We start from the raw sequence: 20,441 nt of genomic DNA on the forward strand, positions 1-20,441 counted from the left end.
GGCTTTTTGGCCGTGATTAGAAGAGCAGAAGTTGTTTTAATGTCATCAGACAGACAGTGTGAGCTAACAGTTCTGGTCACAAGGCAGTGTTCTACCGAATCACTGAGGCTAAGTTAAAAAAAAAAAAAACAAAAAACAAAAAACTGCCTCTTTCATCACAATTTAAATAATAAAAAAGCCTATCTCTAAATCTACTGTAAGTGTCTTAATCGGGATTTTCCAAGATTCTTACCTCATGTGAAAATAATTAAGTCACCATAAATTTTAGACAAAGAAATAATACGAAATGATTCTCTGGCGAAGGTAAAAACAACAAAAAAGAGAGAGACCTTACCTATCTTAAAGTTACACCTGAATAAATGGGCTGGCAATGGGGGGAAATGTTTCCCAGTGTTTGTCTCCCGGCGAGTATTTCTGAAATGTCTGAGAGGAGCATGGTGTAAGCTCTCCTTCGTGAATAAGAACTATCTGAACAGGAGAGCAAGGGCTCATGGGAATGTCACCCAACATCCTTCAACTGACGAAAGAAAATCCAAAATAGAAGCAGAAGATCCCACAGCAGCGGGAGCAGGGGCTGTGTGGCATGATCTCCCTTTGGGGGCATTTTTTGGGGAAGATGACAAGGTTGAAAATGTCCAGGAGAGATGTGAACCTTAATTTTGTTTCTGAAGATAAATGCAACTAAAAGCTCATCCTAAGCCTCTAAGGAGGCATTGCTTTTTATACCATGGAAATAACAAGCGTTTCATGTGGAGAGAATTCTGTTGCTACCAAGGCTAACGCCTGCACCTGGAAACACACAGACTAACCCACGACAGAAGCTCAAACTCTAACCGGCTATTCACGCATTCACTCTACAGAGCTTCTCCTACTGTTTCCCCACTTGGCAAAACTTTCTTCCAAGGTAGGAACTTTGCCCTGTTCATCTACTGATGGCTGTGCCCAGCACATAGTGGATGCTCAATAGACGTGGGTGGAATGTATTTGTGACTCGATCCAGTCTCGTAGGTGGAAACGATAATGCTTGGGAATCGTTCCACTGATTATTACTGAAAAACTTGACGTTTTTACAAATGGAGAAACCCAGGCTCCCTGAGCTCAGCGTGAGCCGCCCAAGGTCCCTGAGCTGCCACCTAGACGGTCCCCTTCGCCTCCACCTTCGCCTCCCCCTGAGCCTTGCATATCGTCCTACCGCTTCCCCTTCACTGGCTTGGTCCCCACATGCCTTTTCGAAGCCTCTGGTCAAACCAGGGTAAAAACGCTCACAGGCGGGAGCACCACGTTGTCATTCCGCACATCTCAGCGGATCTGAGTAACTTTAGTTTTCCAAGAAGTCCAGAATTGAGGCATCTCCCCCCGTCCCCCCGTTACCCATACCGGTCACGACATCACAATCACGTGTACGTTTTAGGAAGCCCATTTACCCTTCCTCCGGCAAAGAGGGCTGCAAAGTGCGACATTCCTTTGGCGTGAACGCCACATCCAAGTCGTCCTCGGTGAAGTCTCCCAGCTCCTGGGCCAGCTTCACATCCAGGCTGTTCAGATGTGTCATCAGAAGCCCTTCGAAGTCCACCGGCTCCACTGGGTCATAAAACTGAGGCTGGGGAGAGAGAGAGAGAGAGAGAGAGAAAGGGGGTTCCCACGAGGCTTCCAGGCAAAGCGCCCAGGCGACGGTCCTGCCTGCCCTCTCCACCCAGCAAGTGCTCGGCTCTTCATGCACAACTCTGAGGAGCTGCCCAGCACAGCAGCAGTGATACGGAAAAAGGGAAAGAGACTCCGCACAGGAAAGTCAAGTCAGAACACGGCGAGGCACCCGAATCACACCCCAAGGCAGAATTTTTTCCCTGCTTAATTGCATCTTGATGAGGAATCCTGAGGAGATCCAAAATGAGATCACGAGGCTTTGCTGAATTTTATAATTTCTCCTGCGAAAGGCTCTCTGAGGCCATGTTTACCCAAATACAGTGAAGCGGTGAACGGGGGCAGTTTTCCAGAAATTCGGGCAAAGTCAACACTCGTTCTGTTTGAGTACTTAGGCACAGTGTTTCCTTTGGCCTGCTTCATCCTATATGTTGGTTCTTGAAAGCACTTCATACATAATCACAGCCCTCGGTGAACCAGACTTGGGGGCAGAAACTCTCCAAGGCAGCGATTTCCAGGTGCTTCTGGACTGACTCGTGCCGGTCAGGAAGACATTGTCACTGGACTGCAGTTAAATAAGTAAACTAAGGGCGATTGGCTGAGGTTTCCCAGGCCTAAATGGACTCCCTTTTAAAGGACTCTCTTGTTTTGCTCAACTATATCCTTGCACAGTGGGGGAGGGAGGGGACAAAAGAAATGACAGAAGTAGTTGGCAATTCCAAACAGAATTTTCTATAGTTGATAAAATAAAAACTTGGCAACGAGGCAAATATTTTTTTCTTGTCTGTAAAGTTCCAAAACAGGAACCATTGCCTTGAGGAAGTAAAAGAATCAGATTGAGTGGCATTCTGGAATAATTACAATAGCAGCACCCATTGGTATTCAAATCGATGGCAGGCTGTCTGGAATCATCAGCCCAAGGAGCTACTGCTCCTGCTCTCAACTTCTGTCTCCTCCCCGACCCAACCATCCCCAACCATCCACCCCATGGACCAATAAAACAAACACTCCGGATTCTTGACTCGGACTGCCGGGATGTGAAAACAAGACCAGATCCAAGGAAATGCTAACACGACGGTTTTTCACCCCCGCCCCCCTCTCCCCCCACCAAACCATACAGTGGACCAGACATGAGGGCTCCAAGTTGGAGGGGAGGGACAAAAGGCTCCTGAAGGGGCAAAAGCACATAAAATTCGAAAAGGTCAATGCGGCTTGCCGGGTCTCCTCCCACCCTTGCTGTCCCTGCTGGTGGGGGAGACGGGAGTGACTGAGTGACGCATTGGGAATGGAGGACAAAGCTAAGAACCGAGCGCACATATGCCCTCCTTCTTCTCTGACAGTGGCTGACTTAACTTGCTTCAGGGACAAAGGGGGGCTGACGAGAAGGCAGAGGATCCACACACTTCGGTAGGAGAGAGCAAAGGCACCCCCAGTTCTACATGGCTCCCACGTGATGTGACAGAGGGTTGGGAAGTTTCTTGGTTCTGACCAGGGACCCGGAGGTCGGCTAAGGGGATGAGCACAGTCCTTACAGGGTGCCTCTCAAAATGAAGAGACAGGGGCCAGAGGGGGCTCAGGGAGCTGGCGATCAGCCTGTGCAGGAGCCAGGTGGAGACAGCGTTTGCAAAAAGGACACTACTCACCTCTGCCAGAGGAAACGACAGGCATCATCTATGCAGATTTGCTTAAGACCAGCCCCAGAGGAGGAGGTGGATTTTCCCACCCTTACCACACCCAGGACAGAGAGCTCAGAGTCAGGGACTGAGTGAAGAAAATCCTTTTCTTTGCAGACTTATTGTTGGACAGCGGATACCCATTGAGCTAATCATTACTAAGCACTTACTACGTGCCAAGAAATTGGCCAGGTCATTATACACACTATGTCACTTAATCCTCAGTAAAGTCTAAAAGGGATATATTCGTATTAAACCCATTTTACAGAGGAGGACACCGGAGGCTAGAGATTTAACAATTTGCCCGTGGTTACACAGCTGGGAAGTAGGCCCTCGGGAAGTCAAACCTTGGCAGGCTCACGTTCTTACCCACAATCGTTGGGTTTTCTCTCGCAAGCATTTGAGGCAATCTGCACTTCCAGAAATAATGAACACACAAGGCAATAGTGTGTTTAGAAGAGTGTAAAAAACTACACTCACCACTACACCCCGAGTTCCACTCTGTGTTTCTCACGAGACCAGCTGCTCCACGTAATAACATAAAGTAATTAACTAGTTAAAATATTCCTAAAGGTAGATTTATTATGGAGAATATCAATGCCTCAAGCCGAGGAAGCGCTTTAAACGTATACCTTAAAAATTTCACTGGAGCACAACTGGAAGCATTGTCACACTAGCATTAATAACTAAGTAGAAGCTTCCAGGGAGAAATGGCATTTGTGTGAGATCGCCAGAGAGAATACAAATTCAGGTCCAGACCAAGTGTTCTGCTCGTCACGACCCTGAAATCCAAATGATGCCAAAGCTGGCTGGTAGCACCTACTGCCTACAAACCAGGGTGGCCAAGACCCTGGATGAAAAGGATGGCTGGCTCCCTCTTTCAGCCATGATTTGCTAAGTGTCTGCTGAACGCGAGTCACTGAGCCGGGTGGTAGGGGTAGGTAGGGAAGAGGACAGTAGCTAATCTCAAGCATCTCTGCACGGATCTCTCGTCAACCGTGAGATGGTGAAGCCTGCCACATCGTCACAGATAAAGAAAGCTACCTTTGAAGAGGGGAGCCACGGTAAAGAACGCATACCATCGCTGGGCACTAGTTGGGTGGCGATATGCCAAGTGTGATCGGTATATGCGATTGATCATAAAGTCAAACTCTCGAGGTCCGAATACATTCCAGGACAAACAGACCGTAAACGTCAGCTGTGTGATACTGAGTATGGTTCGAGCACGACAGACAAGCTGGTATTTGATAACCAACCTTCTCTATTCTTTCTACACTGAAACTAACAAGGGAGGAGGCTGTTCATTCCTAATGTGATGCAAACTAGTCTCAGTATTCGCAAGTGGGTAGAGACCCCAACTACTGTTAAGGATGCCTCCATGGAAGTTGTTCCCCTTGCAAATTATAATAATAATATACTAACCAGGAACCAAAAGAGATTGATTTTCCAAACTCTCTGAAGCCTTAATCACAAGAGTAGGTTTTATTATAAGGCGATCACCACATACACACAAACACATACACTATGCTGATTTAGTGATACGCAAAGGGAGGAGACAAATATTGAACAGAATCAGAGTGGTATGTTATTTATCTGGGGGGGGGGGGCTGAAGTTTGAGAACAGGGTTGGGGAGGGGATAGTCGAAGATCAGTCCTTAAGGTAAGACTGGGGCTCCTGGGAGCTTAAACGCCAAACATGAAAATTAACTACTCTGTTTTCTCTGCTGTTGAGCTATACATGTGGCCTCCTGGTGAGTGGAGACCCAAGACTAGATTAAATGGTATAATCCAAAGTAATTCCAAGGTCACTTTATGCCATGGATTACCACACTGTGTCTGTCACTTGCTAAAACAGTGGAAGAAAAAACCCCAAAATGATCCAAAGAGAACTCCCAAACTCTTAAGACAACAACAAAAACTCTTAAGACTACAAATAATCCTAAATCAGGATTTATCTATCATGACGGCCAACTTGGCCAGGCTCAACTACCCTTCCCTGAATTCCCCTCCTAGTACGTTGCCAGTCAAGGCGGGCTACAGGATTTGTCTCTTGCCAGAGCTGGGGGACAGAGACAGGCTGCCACTATTTTGGAGCATACATACACCTTCTACTGACACAATCAAACACTAATTCAGGTGCTGCTGTCGAAGGGATATTGCTAATGTAATTAAAGTCCCTACTCAGTTGACCGTAAGTCACTCACAAGGGAGGCTTCCCGTGGGTGTCCTGACTTAACTGGGTGGATGCCGACTTCATCAGCGGACAGCCTTCTCCCAGTTCAGGGACTCCAGGCTTCAGCTCCTGTCCAGGGAGTCCCAGCTTGCTAGTGATCTTGTCTTCCTGACTGCAGGTGTGGACTTGCTTAGCGAGCCACCACCAGTGGGTAAGCCAATTCTCTGCAACCAATTCCTTAATATCCATACATATACATCTCTGTTCCTGGTTCCGCTGCTCTGACTAAACCTGGACGGATAACATCTACTTCCATTCATTCAGCAAGTACTCACTGGGGTCTACAGTGGTCCAGTACTAGGGTGAGGGGACAAAGTCACCGCCCTGAAGCAACGTGCCACATCTCTCAGGTGAAGACTTGTGCAGCCTTTCTTTTTAGCTACTCTTCCCAGAGGCCTCATCAGCGGAAGACTAGATACACACAAAAAGATTACAAATACCCTAAAAGTTTCAATTATTCACAGCCAGGTATTAATTTTTTAATGAAGGGAGTTGGAGCTTTTCCTTGTCCCACAAAGCACATCAAAGGCTGGTTCTCCTGACATGAACCGGATTCAGTTCGTTGTGAAACTAACAATTCCTATAGCACCAAAACTGTATCTGTTTAAAATTCATCTGTGTAGCTCCTAGCACAGTGTCGTATGCAGACAGCACACTGACAGCAGATTAAAATAACAGATCTGGACAATATTTCACAATTCAGGGTATTTGAAAAACAGAGAGGTCGAAAGACTTGCCCCAAATCACGCAGGTAGTCACAAGGGTCCTGGGTCCTTTGTTACAGTACTGAGGGGACTTTACACTGCTCTGTGTGAGGCTGGGGGTGGGGGGAGAGGCATGGCATCTCCAGGTATACTAGCCTTGCCCCCTCCTGTGTGTTTACCCCTTTGGAGGCTGGTCCTCAAATATACCTGGTTGTTCAAGAAAGACGTCTTGTCAAAGTCACCCAAGACCTCCATGTTGCCAAATTCAACGGTCATGGCCCAGTCCTGGTTTATCTACTACATGGGATACAGTTAACCACGTGCCTCCTTTTTGCAACACTTTATTCAGATGCAGGGTGACCAAATGGCCAAGGGTGCCGCAGCCTCTGAAATTCCGTGTACCAGGAAACCCCTCAGTCCTGGACAAATTGGGATGGTTGGTTACCCTACCTTTAGGACATCACTTTTTCTAGGTTCCTCTCCTACAACGTAGTGTTCCAGGGTTCAGTCCTAAAACATCTTTTTTTTTTCCCCTCAATCTACATTCACTCTCAGATGAACTCATCCACTCCCTCCCTCTCTCTCTCTCTCTGTCTCTGTCTCTTTCTCTCTCTTTGCTCCTTTTTTCCACTCATGTGTTCTCTCTCTAAAATAAAAAATAAAAATAAAATACCTTTTGAAATTTTAAAGAACCATATTTATCAAGTGACTAACATTTAGGTTATCTTTGGTAGTGAAAAAAAACGTTGCTTTATTGCAAATTAGCTTAAACACATTACAAAAATGAATGCTTTCTAAGGTACGAGATTTTTTTTCTTTTTACCTAAATGTTATACACAAACATGTCCTGTAACCATGGTGTTTAGGATGTGGCTTTTTACATCCTTTTCTTCAGCAAAAACCCTTACATTCCAGCTGATTCGTTCCATTTCACTTCAAACCTTTTCTATTCTCATTTTTAAAAACAATTTTTCCCTCTATGAAAATGTAGGTTAAGGTTATTAAGCATGTACAGTGTCTCAAATCCTCCTTTCTACCTTAGGACAGAGATCCCAACCCTTTCTTTTCTTGTATTTCACTCTTTTTTTTTTTTTTAATTTTTAACATTTATTCGTTTTTGAGACACAGGGAGAGACAGAGTGTGAATGGGGTAGGGGCAGAGAGAGAGGGAGACACATCATCACAGCGAACATTTACATTTAGAGTTAAAAACCAAAAATCCAGGGGCGCCTGGGAGGCTCAGTCAGTTGAGAGATTTCAGCTCAGGTCACGATCTCACGGTTCATGAGTTCGAGCCACTCATCAGGCTCTGTGCTGACAGCTCAGAGCCTGGAGCCTGCTTCAGATTCTGTGTCTGCTTCTCTCTCTGCCCCTCCCCTGCTCATGCTCTGTCTCCCTGTCTCTCAAAAATAAGTAAACATTGAAAAAATTAAAACAACCCCCCCAAAACAAAAATCCAATAAAACCACACACATACACACCAAACACACCCTTTCTCTCCTTTGATCAGATTTATGACAGAAGCCACTTTATTTACCTAAGGATACATCCATTGGGCTAGCAAGTGGTCCTTACCTATCACACTTCCTGAAATTCAGAGCAAGCAAGACAATAGAAGAAACTATCGTTCTTAATGTTTTTTTCCTCCCGTCTGGAATCCTTCTACCTTGGTAGGTTCTTTAAACAATCCTCCACCTGGATCACATGTTAAAATCCCAGGGCACTTTAAAACACTGATACCTGGGCTCCGACCCTTAGCGATTCTGATTTAATTGTTCTCGAGTGGGTCTGGTCACAGGCGTTTCTAAAGGTCCTGGGTTCTAATCCTAGAGATTCTGAAGTGCAGCCAGGGCTCAGAACCTTCCATTAAGCCTTCTCTGCCTCCCCCAGCAAGCTTTTCCCTTCTCAGAAACACCTACCTCGCTTAAAGACAGGATAGATCCTCTGTATCAACTGTCCTCCCCAAAAGACCACAAGGCCCCTCAGAGCCGAAACCACTTCTGGCCACCTTGTCATCTCTCATATTGTCTCCGACACACAGACAACAGTGCCAAACACAGGGACGACACCCACGTGCCCCTAGTTACCCAGCACCTCTTACATCATATTTGGTTAACCCTAGCGGGGGAGGCGGGGAACACTATCATGGCAGTAATGCTTTGCCCCAAATCCATCTAGTACGTTTTCATATAAAAAAAATCCATGATTATTTTTAATTTTTTTAACTTTTTTTTTATTATTTATTTTTGAGACAGAGAGAGACAGAGCATGAACGGGGGAGGGGCAGAGAGAGAGGGAGACACAGAATCGGAAGCAGGCTCCAGGCTCCGAGCCATCAGCCCAGAGCCCGACACGGGGCTCAAACCCATGGACCGTGAGATCGTGACCTGAGCTGAAGTCGGACGCTTAACGGACTGAGCCACCCAGGCGCCCCTATTTTTAATGATTTACGTATAAAAGAAGAGTAGTATTTTATGATACAACGCATTTTTTTTTTTTTTTTTTTTTTTTTTGCAACTCCGAGCACCCTATTTATACACACACACACTCATGAAAGGCAGGCAGGCATGTTAACTCCAAGCAGAATGGGCTCCACTTAGGCTGGTGGCCAAGTTCTTAATCTCTCGCAAAACAACAAACTTATAGTTGATTGGATTTAAATAACTCGGGGCCGTGAAATACTGCTCAAAGTTGAACAACCCCTTGTATCAGCCTGTGGAGTTTTTGAAATGGGTAGTTATGTAAGTAAAGGCAAGAGAAACAAAAGGTCAAAATGCACTTGGTCTTAATTTTTGGTTGTCTGAAATAACACAATCAACAGTCCTATAGCCTTGCGTGTAAGACAAGTTTTTTTAAAGCTACTCCCGGGTGAGAGTTGTTCGATGATAAATTACTTCCCTGCCTTGCCAGGAATGAATCTTGCTGAAATGTCCCATTACCTTTCTATGAAATAATTTTTTTTTTTTTAAGGTAAAGGGAAATCACCATTAAGTTGACGATTTCTGTTGGAGGAACCTTCATTTGGGAAGATGACTCAGGGGAAAGAACAGCCACTTCATTGTGACATTCTAGCATGGCAGCAGGGAAACATTAGGGTGGTTTCCTAATCAGGCTGTGGATTTTTTTTTAAGTGGGGTGGGAATTGGGGGCACCTGGGTGGCACAGTCGGTTAAGCGGCTGACTCTTGGTCTCGGCTCAGGTCATGATCTCACGGTTCAAGAGTTTGAGCCCCGCATCAGGCTCTGTGCTGCCAGCGTGGAGCCTGCCTGGGATTCTCTTTCTCTCTGCCTCTCTCCTGCTCTCACTAACTCTCTCTCACTCAAAATAAAAAAAAAAGGGGGAATCAACATCAGGCCTCTTGGCTCCATCGTGCCCCCTGCTTCCCCTGCAGGTGACAAGAAGGAACAGGGACGGCATGGTGTCCTGAAAACGGAGTAGAGATCTGGGAAGAGATCATCAGAAGCTATCCTGGAATGCTAAGAGAAATATATTGAAGGGCTATTCATTCGCAAATAGAACCAGGAATAAATTATGACCGGTAGGAACACCTGATTCTCGTGTAGTTAAACATTTTTGCTTACTTTTGCCATGTCTTTGATACCCCCTGTTAGAAAATGGGTAGTTAAGCCACGTGGTAACTTGATCACCGAGCTAATGAAGAGATTCATCAAAATTCACTTTTGACAAAACTTACTGATGAGGACGCATAACTACCAAAAGAGCACCCTGCACTCAGTAAGCAATTTCTTTTCCCTTTGTGTCTTTAAATTAAAAAAAAAAAGAAATTTAAGGCTGCAACATAAAAGTCAAAGCTGGCATGTAGAGAAGGGGTTAAAGCTTGCTAGCTAAACTTCCTTAAAGCCTCTTAATTGTGAGGTCCACGCTGTTTCTCAAGACATCAACTGCAGAAAGCTGCAGTCGTAATTTATAAACAAGCAAGCCACCAAACCCCACCTCCCTACCTCGTTTAAAATATAAGTATCTCGCCCTTTTTTTTTTTTAAGTGCAAATAAAGGTATCCTTATTAAAACACAGAGACAGGACCCGTGGACAGAAAGAGCTGCCTATCTGGTTACTTTTAAACTGAATTTTGCACAGTTTAGAATACAATTTGAGTCAGAAATTTAAAAGGATTTTTTTTTTCACTGAGATATATATTAGCACCAGATTAAACAACAACAAAAAAAAACATATCTAGTATTTCTTGGTCTAAAGGTTATCTAGTATACCCAAAAGCATGGATATTATGCACTTAACGTGTTTTTACTGTAATCTGCAATTCGGAAACAGGAAAAGTACAAACAAAACGGGCAGTCGAGCAAGCCACGGAAGTCATAGATTTTTGTGAAGAAATGTCATCCCAAGTTACCTCTTGCAGTAAAGGGGGCTATACGTTTTTTACTATTACTGTTTCATCAGTGACACAACACACACATTATCCGACTGACAGAAGCACACATCACTCCGGTAAACATACCTTTGAAAGATACACGGTTAAACAGCGTGTGAATTGTTACAGGAGGCAAGATGGCGGCCACAGGAAACCAAGTGGAAGGTTACAAAACTTCGAAGAGCAGAAGTGGTTTTGAAGTAATAAGTGAGAAACAAAACCAAAAAAAAAAAAAAGAAAGAATAACCTAACCTACTCAAGATAACCGCTAGAACAAGCAAGAAAAGTGCCTCTCTGCTGTGTGTGAGAGGAAGTGAGCACAGTGAGGGCTCGTAGCCTCTCACCAAGGAAGTGAGGACTCACTTCTGGTTTTACAAACCATCTCAGTTAAGTCAGGTTTATCCCCCTTGACACATGTCAGGCATTCTCGGCGTCAAATAATGTCACGCAGAAGACACACACACTCAGCGTTTGGTGTTAATATAAAAATATAGGCAAACTTCGACTTAAAAGGGGAAGTGTTGTTTCACAAATGAAGGTATCTACCGTGATTTCCAATTACGTCAAGTTCCAGGCAGGACCCAATTGGGACAGAAACGGATCAGTGGCTGCCTTGGGCTGGGAGCCGGAAGAGGAGAGACGCGCTGCAAGGCGGCATGATGGGAATCTTAGGGCAAAGAGACTGCTCTGTATCTTGACTGAGCAGAGGTTCAACGACTAGAAACCGGCACCCAAAAATTCATCAAACTGGACACCTAAACATGAGTGCGTTTATTATATGCAAATTACTCTTCCAAGAAAACAATTTTTTTTTTAAAATGAAGGTTCCTAACCTGGCTTTTCAGATTTGGGAACGTGTTTTCCTAATAAAAGCGTGTCACAAGTGGCGGCAAGGTACCCCCCTCCCCAAAATGTGAATCATAATGTGGGTGAAATCGAGGAGCCTATTTGCCCACTAAAGCCTGAAGCTTCAGAACCACATCCCTGAGGGTCCACTCTGCGCTCTATGCTCACGATGAAGGAAGGGGAGAAGGAAAGTGATGTCAAGAAGCAGGCAGTGAGTTAGGAACTGGCGGTTGGAGGGGGCAAGGGGGCTTGGACGAGCAAAGGAAAAGCCGGAAGCAACAGCGAGCACACGCTGTGATTTCTTCACTTGACCATTCTCCCCGCAAGGCCGTAACTCATACTTACTAGTTGGAGAGAGGGGAAGCCGGAGGTACTTATGCTCTGTCGATGGTACTGGCCCAGGTTTGGGGGGAGAGTAAACTGCTTCCTGATCTCCGCCGAAGAATACCTTGGGTAAAATACAAACGTCTCGATGAAGCGGTCATTTTGAACAAATCGTCACAATTACAGATACGATCTTTGGTACCAGGCTATAAAACCCAGGCCTTGGCGGGGTGATGGGCAGAACTGATGGACAAGTCCTCAGTGGCCTATGCATGGACGTTGGGGCTTTTGTCTAACAATATGTACCCTTGAAAAGTTCACAAAGGCCAGGCCACCTACAACCGTAGCAGCTGCCTGTTAGGGGAAAGGCGAGAACATGAAGCGGAGGAAGAGTCTGAGGTTCAAGGAAAGGCCCGGGGCACTTGAGTCCTTCTTCCCAGGCCATTCAGGTCCTCATGTCTGCACGAGGACGTCTGGTCTCAGCTGCGGTACTTTAAACCCCATGCTCCCATTCGGATCCAGCCGTTCTCTCTTTTTTTACTGTTTATTTTTAAGAGAGGGAAAGACAGAGCGCGAGTGGAGGTGGGGTGGTGAGACAGAGAGGGAGACACAGAATCCGAAGCCGGCTCCAGGCTCTGAGCTGTCAGCACAGAGCCTGACGCGGGGCTCGAACTCACGAACCACGAGATCATGACCCGAGCCGAAGTTGGATGCTTCACCAACTGAGCCACCCAGGCGCCCCCAGCCCTTCTCTTTTGAAACAGTGAACCCTTTGGTTGGCTGCCTGCTATGATAGAACACTCCAGAGAATTCCAGGCACATTAGATGCCACCTGGAATTGCAAGGACTGACTTTTTCCCTGACTGCTCCTGGTGGAGGGATCCTTTGACTCCCCCCACGTCGAAACACTGCCGTGCCCTCAGCCGGCACCGCTGGGAGCTGGAAACCAGGCACACGAAAGCGGGTCCCCATTAACTCACACCCACCGGCATGAGCTCTGTTCACCAGGGAAACCCAAGCTTACAGGCGGATTGGCTTTGAGGCACACAAGTGCTGGTCATTTGTTTGGGGCTCAGAACACATTTTCTCATTTCACATTTGTCAGTCTCCTCTGTGGGTGGATTCTTAGGCTCGTTCACAAAAGCGTATTTAAACCACAGGGAGGCCACTAGAAGCGAACAGACATTTCCTGAGGATCAGGCGGGATCATACATTGGAAACGGGCTGGGTATGCAACAAAAGGTTAGATACATTGTTTAAATGATACTTTTAAAATATAATATTTTAATATTATAAATGAAGCTTATCATATTTTCTCCATTATGATGTGTGCTAAGGCACAATTATTAATCACCCTGCAGGATAAGGTTTCTGACATGGTCTGCTTGGCTCCCAGATGTGGCAATGTGGTACATCTGCACAGGCAGAAAGCCTGCTCTGGTCCCACGTGCGGCCTCCACTCTCCCCATCTGAGAGCGCCCCGATGTCCTTCCAGGATTCGGGCCCTCTTGCTGGACACTGCCTAGGCATAACTGCAAAGCCAAGGGGTGGGCACCATAAGCCAACTCGGGACAACGATCTCTCCTTCCCAGGATACGAGGTACTTTAAACCCTGAATGGATACGAGGATGGGGAAAAAATGGCTGGAGTGCCTCTGTGTCAGGGGCAGCCCCTCACATGAGATACAGTGATGGGTGAGACCCCGCCCCCCCAGGATGTGAAAGAAGTCCATACTAACTGCATTCCTAATTTTCCTTGTTTAATTTTGTAAGTATAGGAAAATACTAGGATGAGAAGTATTCTATTAACCACTGGGGAAATGCAAATCAAAACCACATGAGCTGCCCCTTCACGATCACTAGGCTGGCTGTGTCACAAAAGATGGGCGACGAAAAGCATCGGTGAGGATACAGAGAAATTGGAACATCACACATTACTGGGGGGAATGGAAAATGGTACGAGTGCTTTGGAAAATAGTCTGGCAGTTTCTTCAGAAGTTTAACATCGTGGGGGCGCTTGCGGGGGCTCAGTTCATTGAGCGCCCAGCTCTTGATTTTGGTTCAGGTCAAGATCTCGCAGTTGGTGAGATCGAGCCATAGGTTGGGGCTGACAGTGCAGAGCCTGCTTGGGATTCTCTCTCTCCCGCTCTCTCTGCCCCTCCCCTGCTCGTTCTCTCTCTCTCTCTCTCTCTCTCTCTCTCTCTCTCTCTCTCAAAATAAATAAACATGAAATAATTTTTTCAAAAGTTAACATGGTGTTCCCACATATACCCCCCAGCGATTTCGCTCCTGGGTATATATCTGAGGGAAATGAAAACATACGGTCACACCAAAATTTATGCATGAATGTTCACAGCAGTATTATTCATAAGCATAAGCATAATTATTCACATATTCATAAGTATTATTCAGAAAAGTGGAAACAACCCAAAATGGCTATCACCTGGGTAAAGAAAATGTGGTCTATCACACAATGGAGTATTATTTAGCAACAAAAAAGGAAAGAAGTACTCATATATATGACAATATGGATGCACACTGAAAATATCATGCTAAGTGAAATAAACCAAACCCAAAGACCCACATATTTTATTATTCCTTATATGAAATTGCAGAACAAGGAAATCTCAAGAGACAGAAAGTAGACGAGTGACTGCCTAGGGTCGGGGCACGCCAAAGGCAAACGGAGAGTGACAGCTAAGGGGAACGGGATTTCTTTCTGGGGTGATGAAAATGTCTTCACCTTGATTACAGCGATGGATACACAACTCTGTGAATATCTTGAGAGTTACTGAATTGTGCATGTTACATAGGTGAGCTGTGTGGTATGGGAATTCTTTCCAAATAAAGCAGAAACAGATATGGATATAGATAGAAAGGCGTATAAGTATTCTAAAGACACAAGAGTGAAGGCAAAGGTGACCCAAATTTTTTTAACGTTCATTTATTTTTGGGAGAGCAAGAGACAGAGCACAAGTAGGGGAAGGGAAGAGAGAGCAGGAGACACAGAATCGGAAGCAGGCTCCAGGCTCTGAACTGTCAGCAGAGAGTCCGATGTGGGGCTCGAACCCACAAAACAGTGAGATCATGACGTGAGCCCAAACCAAGATTTGGACGCTTAACCACTGAGCCACCCAGGCACCCCAGGGCTGATTTTCATTATAAGCTGAACAATCACCAAGTTTTAAAAACCAACAGATTCGACCACTGACCAAGTCAAAAAGCCCACCTTGCATGAACAACACTGTATCTTGCGTTTGGCAACCCACACTGGCAGGGCAATCACTTATCTGCTTACTTAGGCAGGGGACCGTCCACACAGAGGGACGAGACAACCAAGCAAAGGCCCTTCGCTGTGACCTGGGTGCCTTCTGACAGACATGACTGCCTGCCCCTGAGACTTCTATCTCCACATCCTCCCCGCAAGACCTCTCAAATAACACGGTTTCGTTTCATGGTCATTCTGAAGCCAGAGACCAGAGGGGTCTACTTGACATGGCAGTGAATACCTGAAAAGTTTCAGGAAAGGAGTGGTATTTTGAGGGAATCCAAGAACGGAAGCAGGGACAGATTCCTGCTTTCATTTTGAAGCAAAATCTGTCATCCTATGCCAACGCCCCAGTATTTTTTTCAGCATGAAATCAGAATGTTCCTGCTCTTCAACCCTTCTTAAACAGGGTCAGCGGGCGCCTCTGTTGCAATCTTCCGCATCGGTTTCCTAATTCGGTGATCTAAGACTGACCCTCTTCTGACAAGTCGAGCCCCACCCAGCCCCTAACATGGGTCCTATTTCTTGTCCTTACAGGATCGATTCTACAGAATGCAATTAAACCTGTCTCTTCAAAACCGTCAACTACGGAGATGAATTGTCTGTCCTTAAAATGAAAAGAGCGAATCATCCCACAGGGAAACGAACGTCCATCATTTAAAGAACTTCAAAATTAAATCTCCCTGGAGAGGCCCTATACACACATTACACCAGCAAAAATAAGCTAGAATGACAAGATCACACGTTGGTCAAACTGTAGTGGAATCGGCATGCCCCACACCCCTCTGGAACCCCACAGGGGTGTATATTAGTTCAGTGTCTCTGGAAAGCAATACTGTAATACACAACAAGAACTATAAAACTGTCGTTACCTTTTAATCTAATCATTTCACTTCGGAACATATAGCCCGTGGAATTCACACAAACAAACATATCATTTGAGCAGGAATGAGTAGAAGATCTCTGTATATGGCAGCAAATAACTGAAAATAACCAAAGCACCCAGCACAAGGGAGAGCACCGAGTACGTAACAGCAAATAGATGAAACACGATTTTACCACTTAAAGTAAAAATATGAACTGGACTCAGCCATAGAAAGGTGTATACCAGGGGCATCTGGGTGGCTCAGTCAGTTAAGCATCCAAGTCTTGATTTTGGCTCAGGTCACGATCTCACAGTTCTTGAGTCAGAGTCCCGCATCAGACTCTATGTGGACAGTGCAGAGCCTGCTTGGGATTCTCTCTCTCTCCCTCTCTCTCTCTGCCCCTCCCCTGATAGTGTGCTCTCTCTCTCTCTCAATAAATAAGTGAACTTTAAAAAAAGATGCGTCCCAAATAAGTTACAAGTAAAACGTAATATGAGGAACTGAATACAAACAACTAACAATATACGTGTAAATATACTACAAGGCTCTGAGATCCTTTTGGTAGTTATATAAAGCTAGCTTAATATCTATCACATTCAGCTCTTTCTGATGTAAAGCTGCTTATGGTCATCATGTTAAAAAAAAAAATTGTGTACCTATAAAGTAGCCTGCAGGCACAGAAACACTACTTGGGAATTTAAAAAAATTATGTAAATTTCAGCTCTTAAGTTAGTGATACGGAACTTCATTCTCAAAAAAGCACCTAGGATCCCAGTGTCAAAATCAACCGGCTTTATCTCCCACTGATCCTAGGGAGGGGGAAGCCTGCCTACACAGGGAAGAGAACTCAGCCCGGGCAAGGGATCACACAGGCGCGGTGTCCATACAGTACTGACTGTGTGTGGGTTTTATTTCCTCTGTATTTGAGTCTCAGGCTAAATTCAACATGTCGAAAACAACTTTTCTGATGCTAGATTTATAGCAGGATAATATTTCCTTGATGAGCTAAGACACTGTTCTTCCAATAATTCAAAATGCTTTAAAATATTATTTTCTTTATTTCTACAAATTTTACTGGGAGGGAGCCTTGGGGTTTGTTTAAAAGGTTGGTACCCCTGCTCGGGGGTCAGAATGGTAGAGGCGGATGGGTAGCAAAGCTCTATTTTTGTTTTTAATTTTTTTAACGTTTGTTGATTTTAGAGGGAGTGAGACAGAGCGCAAGCGGGGAAGGGGCAGAGACAGAGGGAGACGCAGAATCTGAAGCAGGCTCTAGGCTCTTAGCTTTCAGCACAGAGCCTGACGCGGGGCTCGAACTCATGAATAGCAAGATCATAACCTGAGCCGAAGTCTGACACCTAACCGAATGAGCCACCCAGGCGCTCCTCAAAGCTCTGTTTTAATTCAGATGAACAGATCATTGCGATACGCACAGTTTGGACTAAGTCCCAGTGGAAGGAACTAAACGGAGAAGAGCTTGCCAAGTGTGGTCCATGGACCATTTGCATCAAATGTATCAGCTGCTTCATAAAATGCAGATTCCTAGATCCTACCCCCCTGGTCCTAACACAGCATCTCGCACAATGTGGCCTGGAAAACTGCAGGTTGAGCCAGCAACTCCAGGTGGTTTTCATGTCAGCAAAGCAGAAGATTCACTCATAGTGCAAGACTATGAGAGAGTATTGGTTCATTCATTCATTCATTCATTCATGAAACGTCAAGGGCACAAAAGTGCCAGGCTCTCCGCCAAGGGATTAAAGTCCAAGATGATACTGTTGCTGCTCCTCGAGGCTCAGTCCAGGGGGTGGGAGGAAGGAGGACACGTGGGTAACGGAATATATAATTATAATACAACAGGATGAGTATTATAATAAAAAATGTGCACAGTGCCTTGTGAGCAAAGAGGAGGGAGTTACTGATTCAGCCCAGGAATGCTTAGGAGGCTTCTGGAACAAGAGGACTTCAGAATCATACTTGGGAAAAAAATAAAAAAACGAGTAGGAGCAGACCTGATATAAAAGAACAAAATGCATTTCAAGCATTTTTTTTTTTTTTTTTTTAGCCACTTCACGACATCTAGACATTAAGTTTCCATACTCCTCCTTCAAGTATTTTAACTATCAGGCTGCCCTATTTCTGCACAATGATGTGGCCGTTTGCCAGCTGTTTGAGTTCCAGTATATTAGTTAACTAGGCTGGGTCTTAGTTTCATTACATGCGAAATGAAGGGGCTGGGCTATGTGATCTCCTGGGCACCTTTCCAGCTCAAACTGGCAACTCTGCTTAAGAATCAGCAAATGAGACAGTCAGCACCGAGATCTGTGCCCGCAGCTGTGCGAGGAAACCGTGCAGCCCCGGAAGGCTTCTCACTGGCTTTCACCCCTGAAAGAAAATTCTTTCGCTATATGCTGGGATGGCCAGAAGCGAAAATGGTTGGGAGAACTGTAAAATTGATTCAAGATAAAACCACGTCGACAAGTACTTGAACGGGCTTGGGATTCTCCTAAATGTGACAGGTTTTAAACAATAGTGAAAGGGGTGGGGAAAAAAGAAAAGCAAACACATAATTGACTCTCACTAGAATAACTGACTTAGTAACTAACAAGACACTCAACGAATACAAGTACGCAGCTAGTACACAGCTAGTAACAAATACTAATTATAGACATTTGTGGGCGGCATACACATGGATGTGGCCCGGGAGCACACGGTGTTATTAAGCCTTGCAAAATAACCACAGTTCAAGACTAGAGACAACTTGCATCAAGTGAGCAGTGAAAGAATGTTCTTTCCCAAACTTCCTGGATTAAAAGGTTAGGGCAGTGTACTTTAACAACAGTGATAAAGATTTTTAAGCTTGTTGTATGTAGAAAATCTAGCTCTGAAGTAAATAACCCGGGGTTGGGTCACTGTGTGGAGCATGGATGAGGTCTGAAAACACACAGCAGGCTCGAGCGTGCGTAGTTCCTGGAGGGGACCACATAAAAATGATCTAAGGCTTTTCCTGAGATGCATCCTCAGATACTTTTAGTAAAGTGCACTTTTTTTGTTTAAATGTTTTTATTTATTTTTGAAGGAGAGAGAGACAGAGCATGAGCCGGGGAGGAGCAGAGAGAGAGGGAGAGATAGAATTTGAAGCAGGCTCTAGGCTCTGAGTTGCCAGCACAGAGCCCGACGCGGGGCTCAAACTCACGAGCCGTGAGATCATGACCTGAGCCGAAGTCGGACGCTCAACTGACTGAGCCACCCAGGCGCCCCAAGTGCACCTTGTTTTTAAAGAAGTGCACCTTTTTTTTTTTTTTTTTTTTTTGCTTCTAAGTAATCTCTATGCCCAACGTGGGGCTCAAACTCACGACCTGGAGATTAGGAGTTAACTGCACGCTCTACTGACTGAGACAGCCAAGTGCCCTTGGAGTGCACCTTTAAATTTAAAAAGGCTACGGGGCACCTGGGCGGTTCAGTCAGTTACACATCTGTCTTCAGCTCAGGCTCATGAACTTGAGCCCCACATCGGGCTCTCTGTTGTCAGCCTGCTTCAGATCCTCTGTCCCCCTCTCTCTCAAAAAATAAATAAACTTAAAAAAAAAATAAATTTAGAAGGTTACAAAATGAGTTTCTGTAGCAAATGTTCTATGTATATTATGTATGCAATACTATATGTGTGTGTATATATATATATATCTCCATCCTTACACACACATACATGTTTTGAGCAACGAAATCTGAAGTGAATTCCTCAGAAGTGTGTCAGCCTGAGGCTTCAAAATGGATGTTTCAAGTTTCAGAGTTTCTCATATTTTCCATCTCTTCCTGTCAACAGACATGCCATAAATGTACAACATTTATAAAGATGATTCAACAGGTGGAAACACGACTACAAAGAGAAGTTTGCCACTCAGTGATGAGCTGTGGAACTTGTTTCTTCCTCACAGGGGCGTCCCAAATTCCTTTCCTGTGGAAAATTCCTCTGAATGCAGAAGAATAGTTATTAGATGACCGAAGCGTTTGAGGGTTTCCCCAGCAAGCCTAGAGAAGAGTTAGTCAATGTCTTCAGGGTCTCTCTAAAGCATGGCTTTTGTCCAGCCTTTAGATATCATCATATACACATCATATAAGTGAGTTTCTCTCCTGACATAATCACTACTGATGAGGCATTACAATCCCCTAAGAACACTTGTAAGTACTGAGTAATTTTTGTGTGTACCTGTTTAAAAAAAAAAACAAAAAGTTTCTCCAAAAAAGAAACATGCTGACACCTAAAGAAAGAGATCTAACATACATAAGCTTAAGTCCCAAAAGAGGAGGCAAGACAAAACAGGAGAAGTAATATTCAGAGAAATATATCGACAAAAGCATCACACAGATTCATAAAGCTCTACAAAATCCCATCGGAATTGACACAGAGAAAAATCAAACCTAGCCACGCCATGGTAAACACAGCTGGAAAGCAAGGAGAGATTTTAAGGTTCTTGAAAAAATCTGGGGAAAAGATATTACCTC

The 20,441-nt window shown here is 44.9% G+C and overlaps 1 protein-coding gene across 4 annotated transcripts in view; it reads right to left on the reverse strand.

Annotated features, from left to right (window-relative positions):
- The window catches only part of DOCK8 (dedicator of cytokinesis 8), a 226,988-nt gene that overhangs the window by 162,873 nt on the left and 43,674 nt on the right, over positions 1–20,441 (reverse strand). For 2 of the 4 annotated variants that reach the window (XM_042913298.1, XM_042913297.1), the window contains exons 2-3: positions 11,833–11,935; positions 1,425–1,600 (exon numbers count right to left, since the gene is read on the reverse strand). In XM_042913298.1, coding sequence (XP_042769232.1) covers positions 1,425–1,600; positions 11,833–11,935 — 279 coding nt within the window. The other 2 variants (XM_042913301.1, XM_042913299.1) reach the window with 2 other exon arrangements.

The sequence above is a fragment of the Panthera leo genome, chromosome D4 (genome assembly GCF_018350215.1).
Source record: "Panthera leo isolate Ple1 chromosome D4, P.leo_Ple1_pat1.1, whole genome shotgun sequence".
Classification (NCBI taxonomy): domain Eukaryota; kingdom Metazoa; phylum Chordata; class Mammalia; order Carnivora; family Felidae; genus Panthera; species Panthera leo.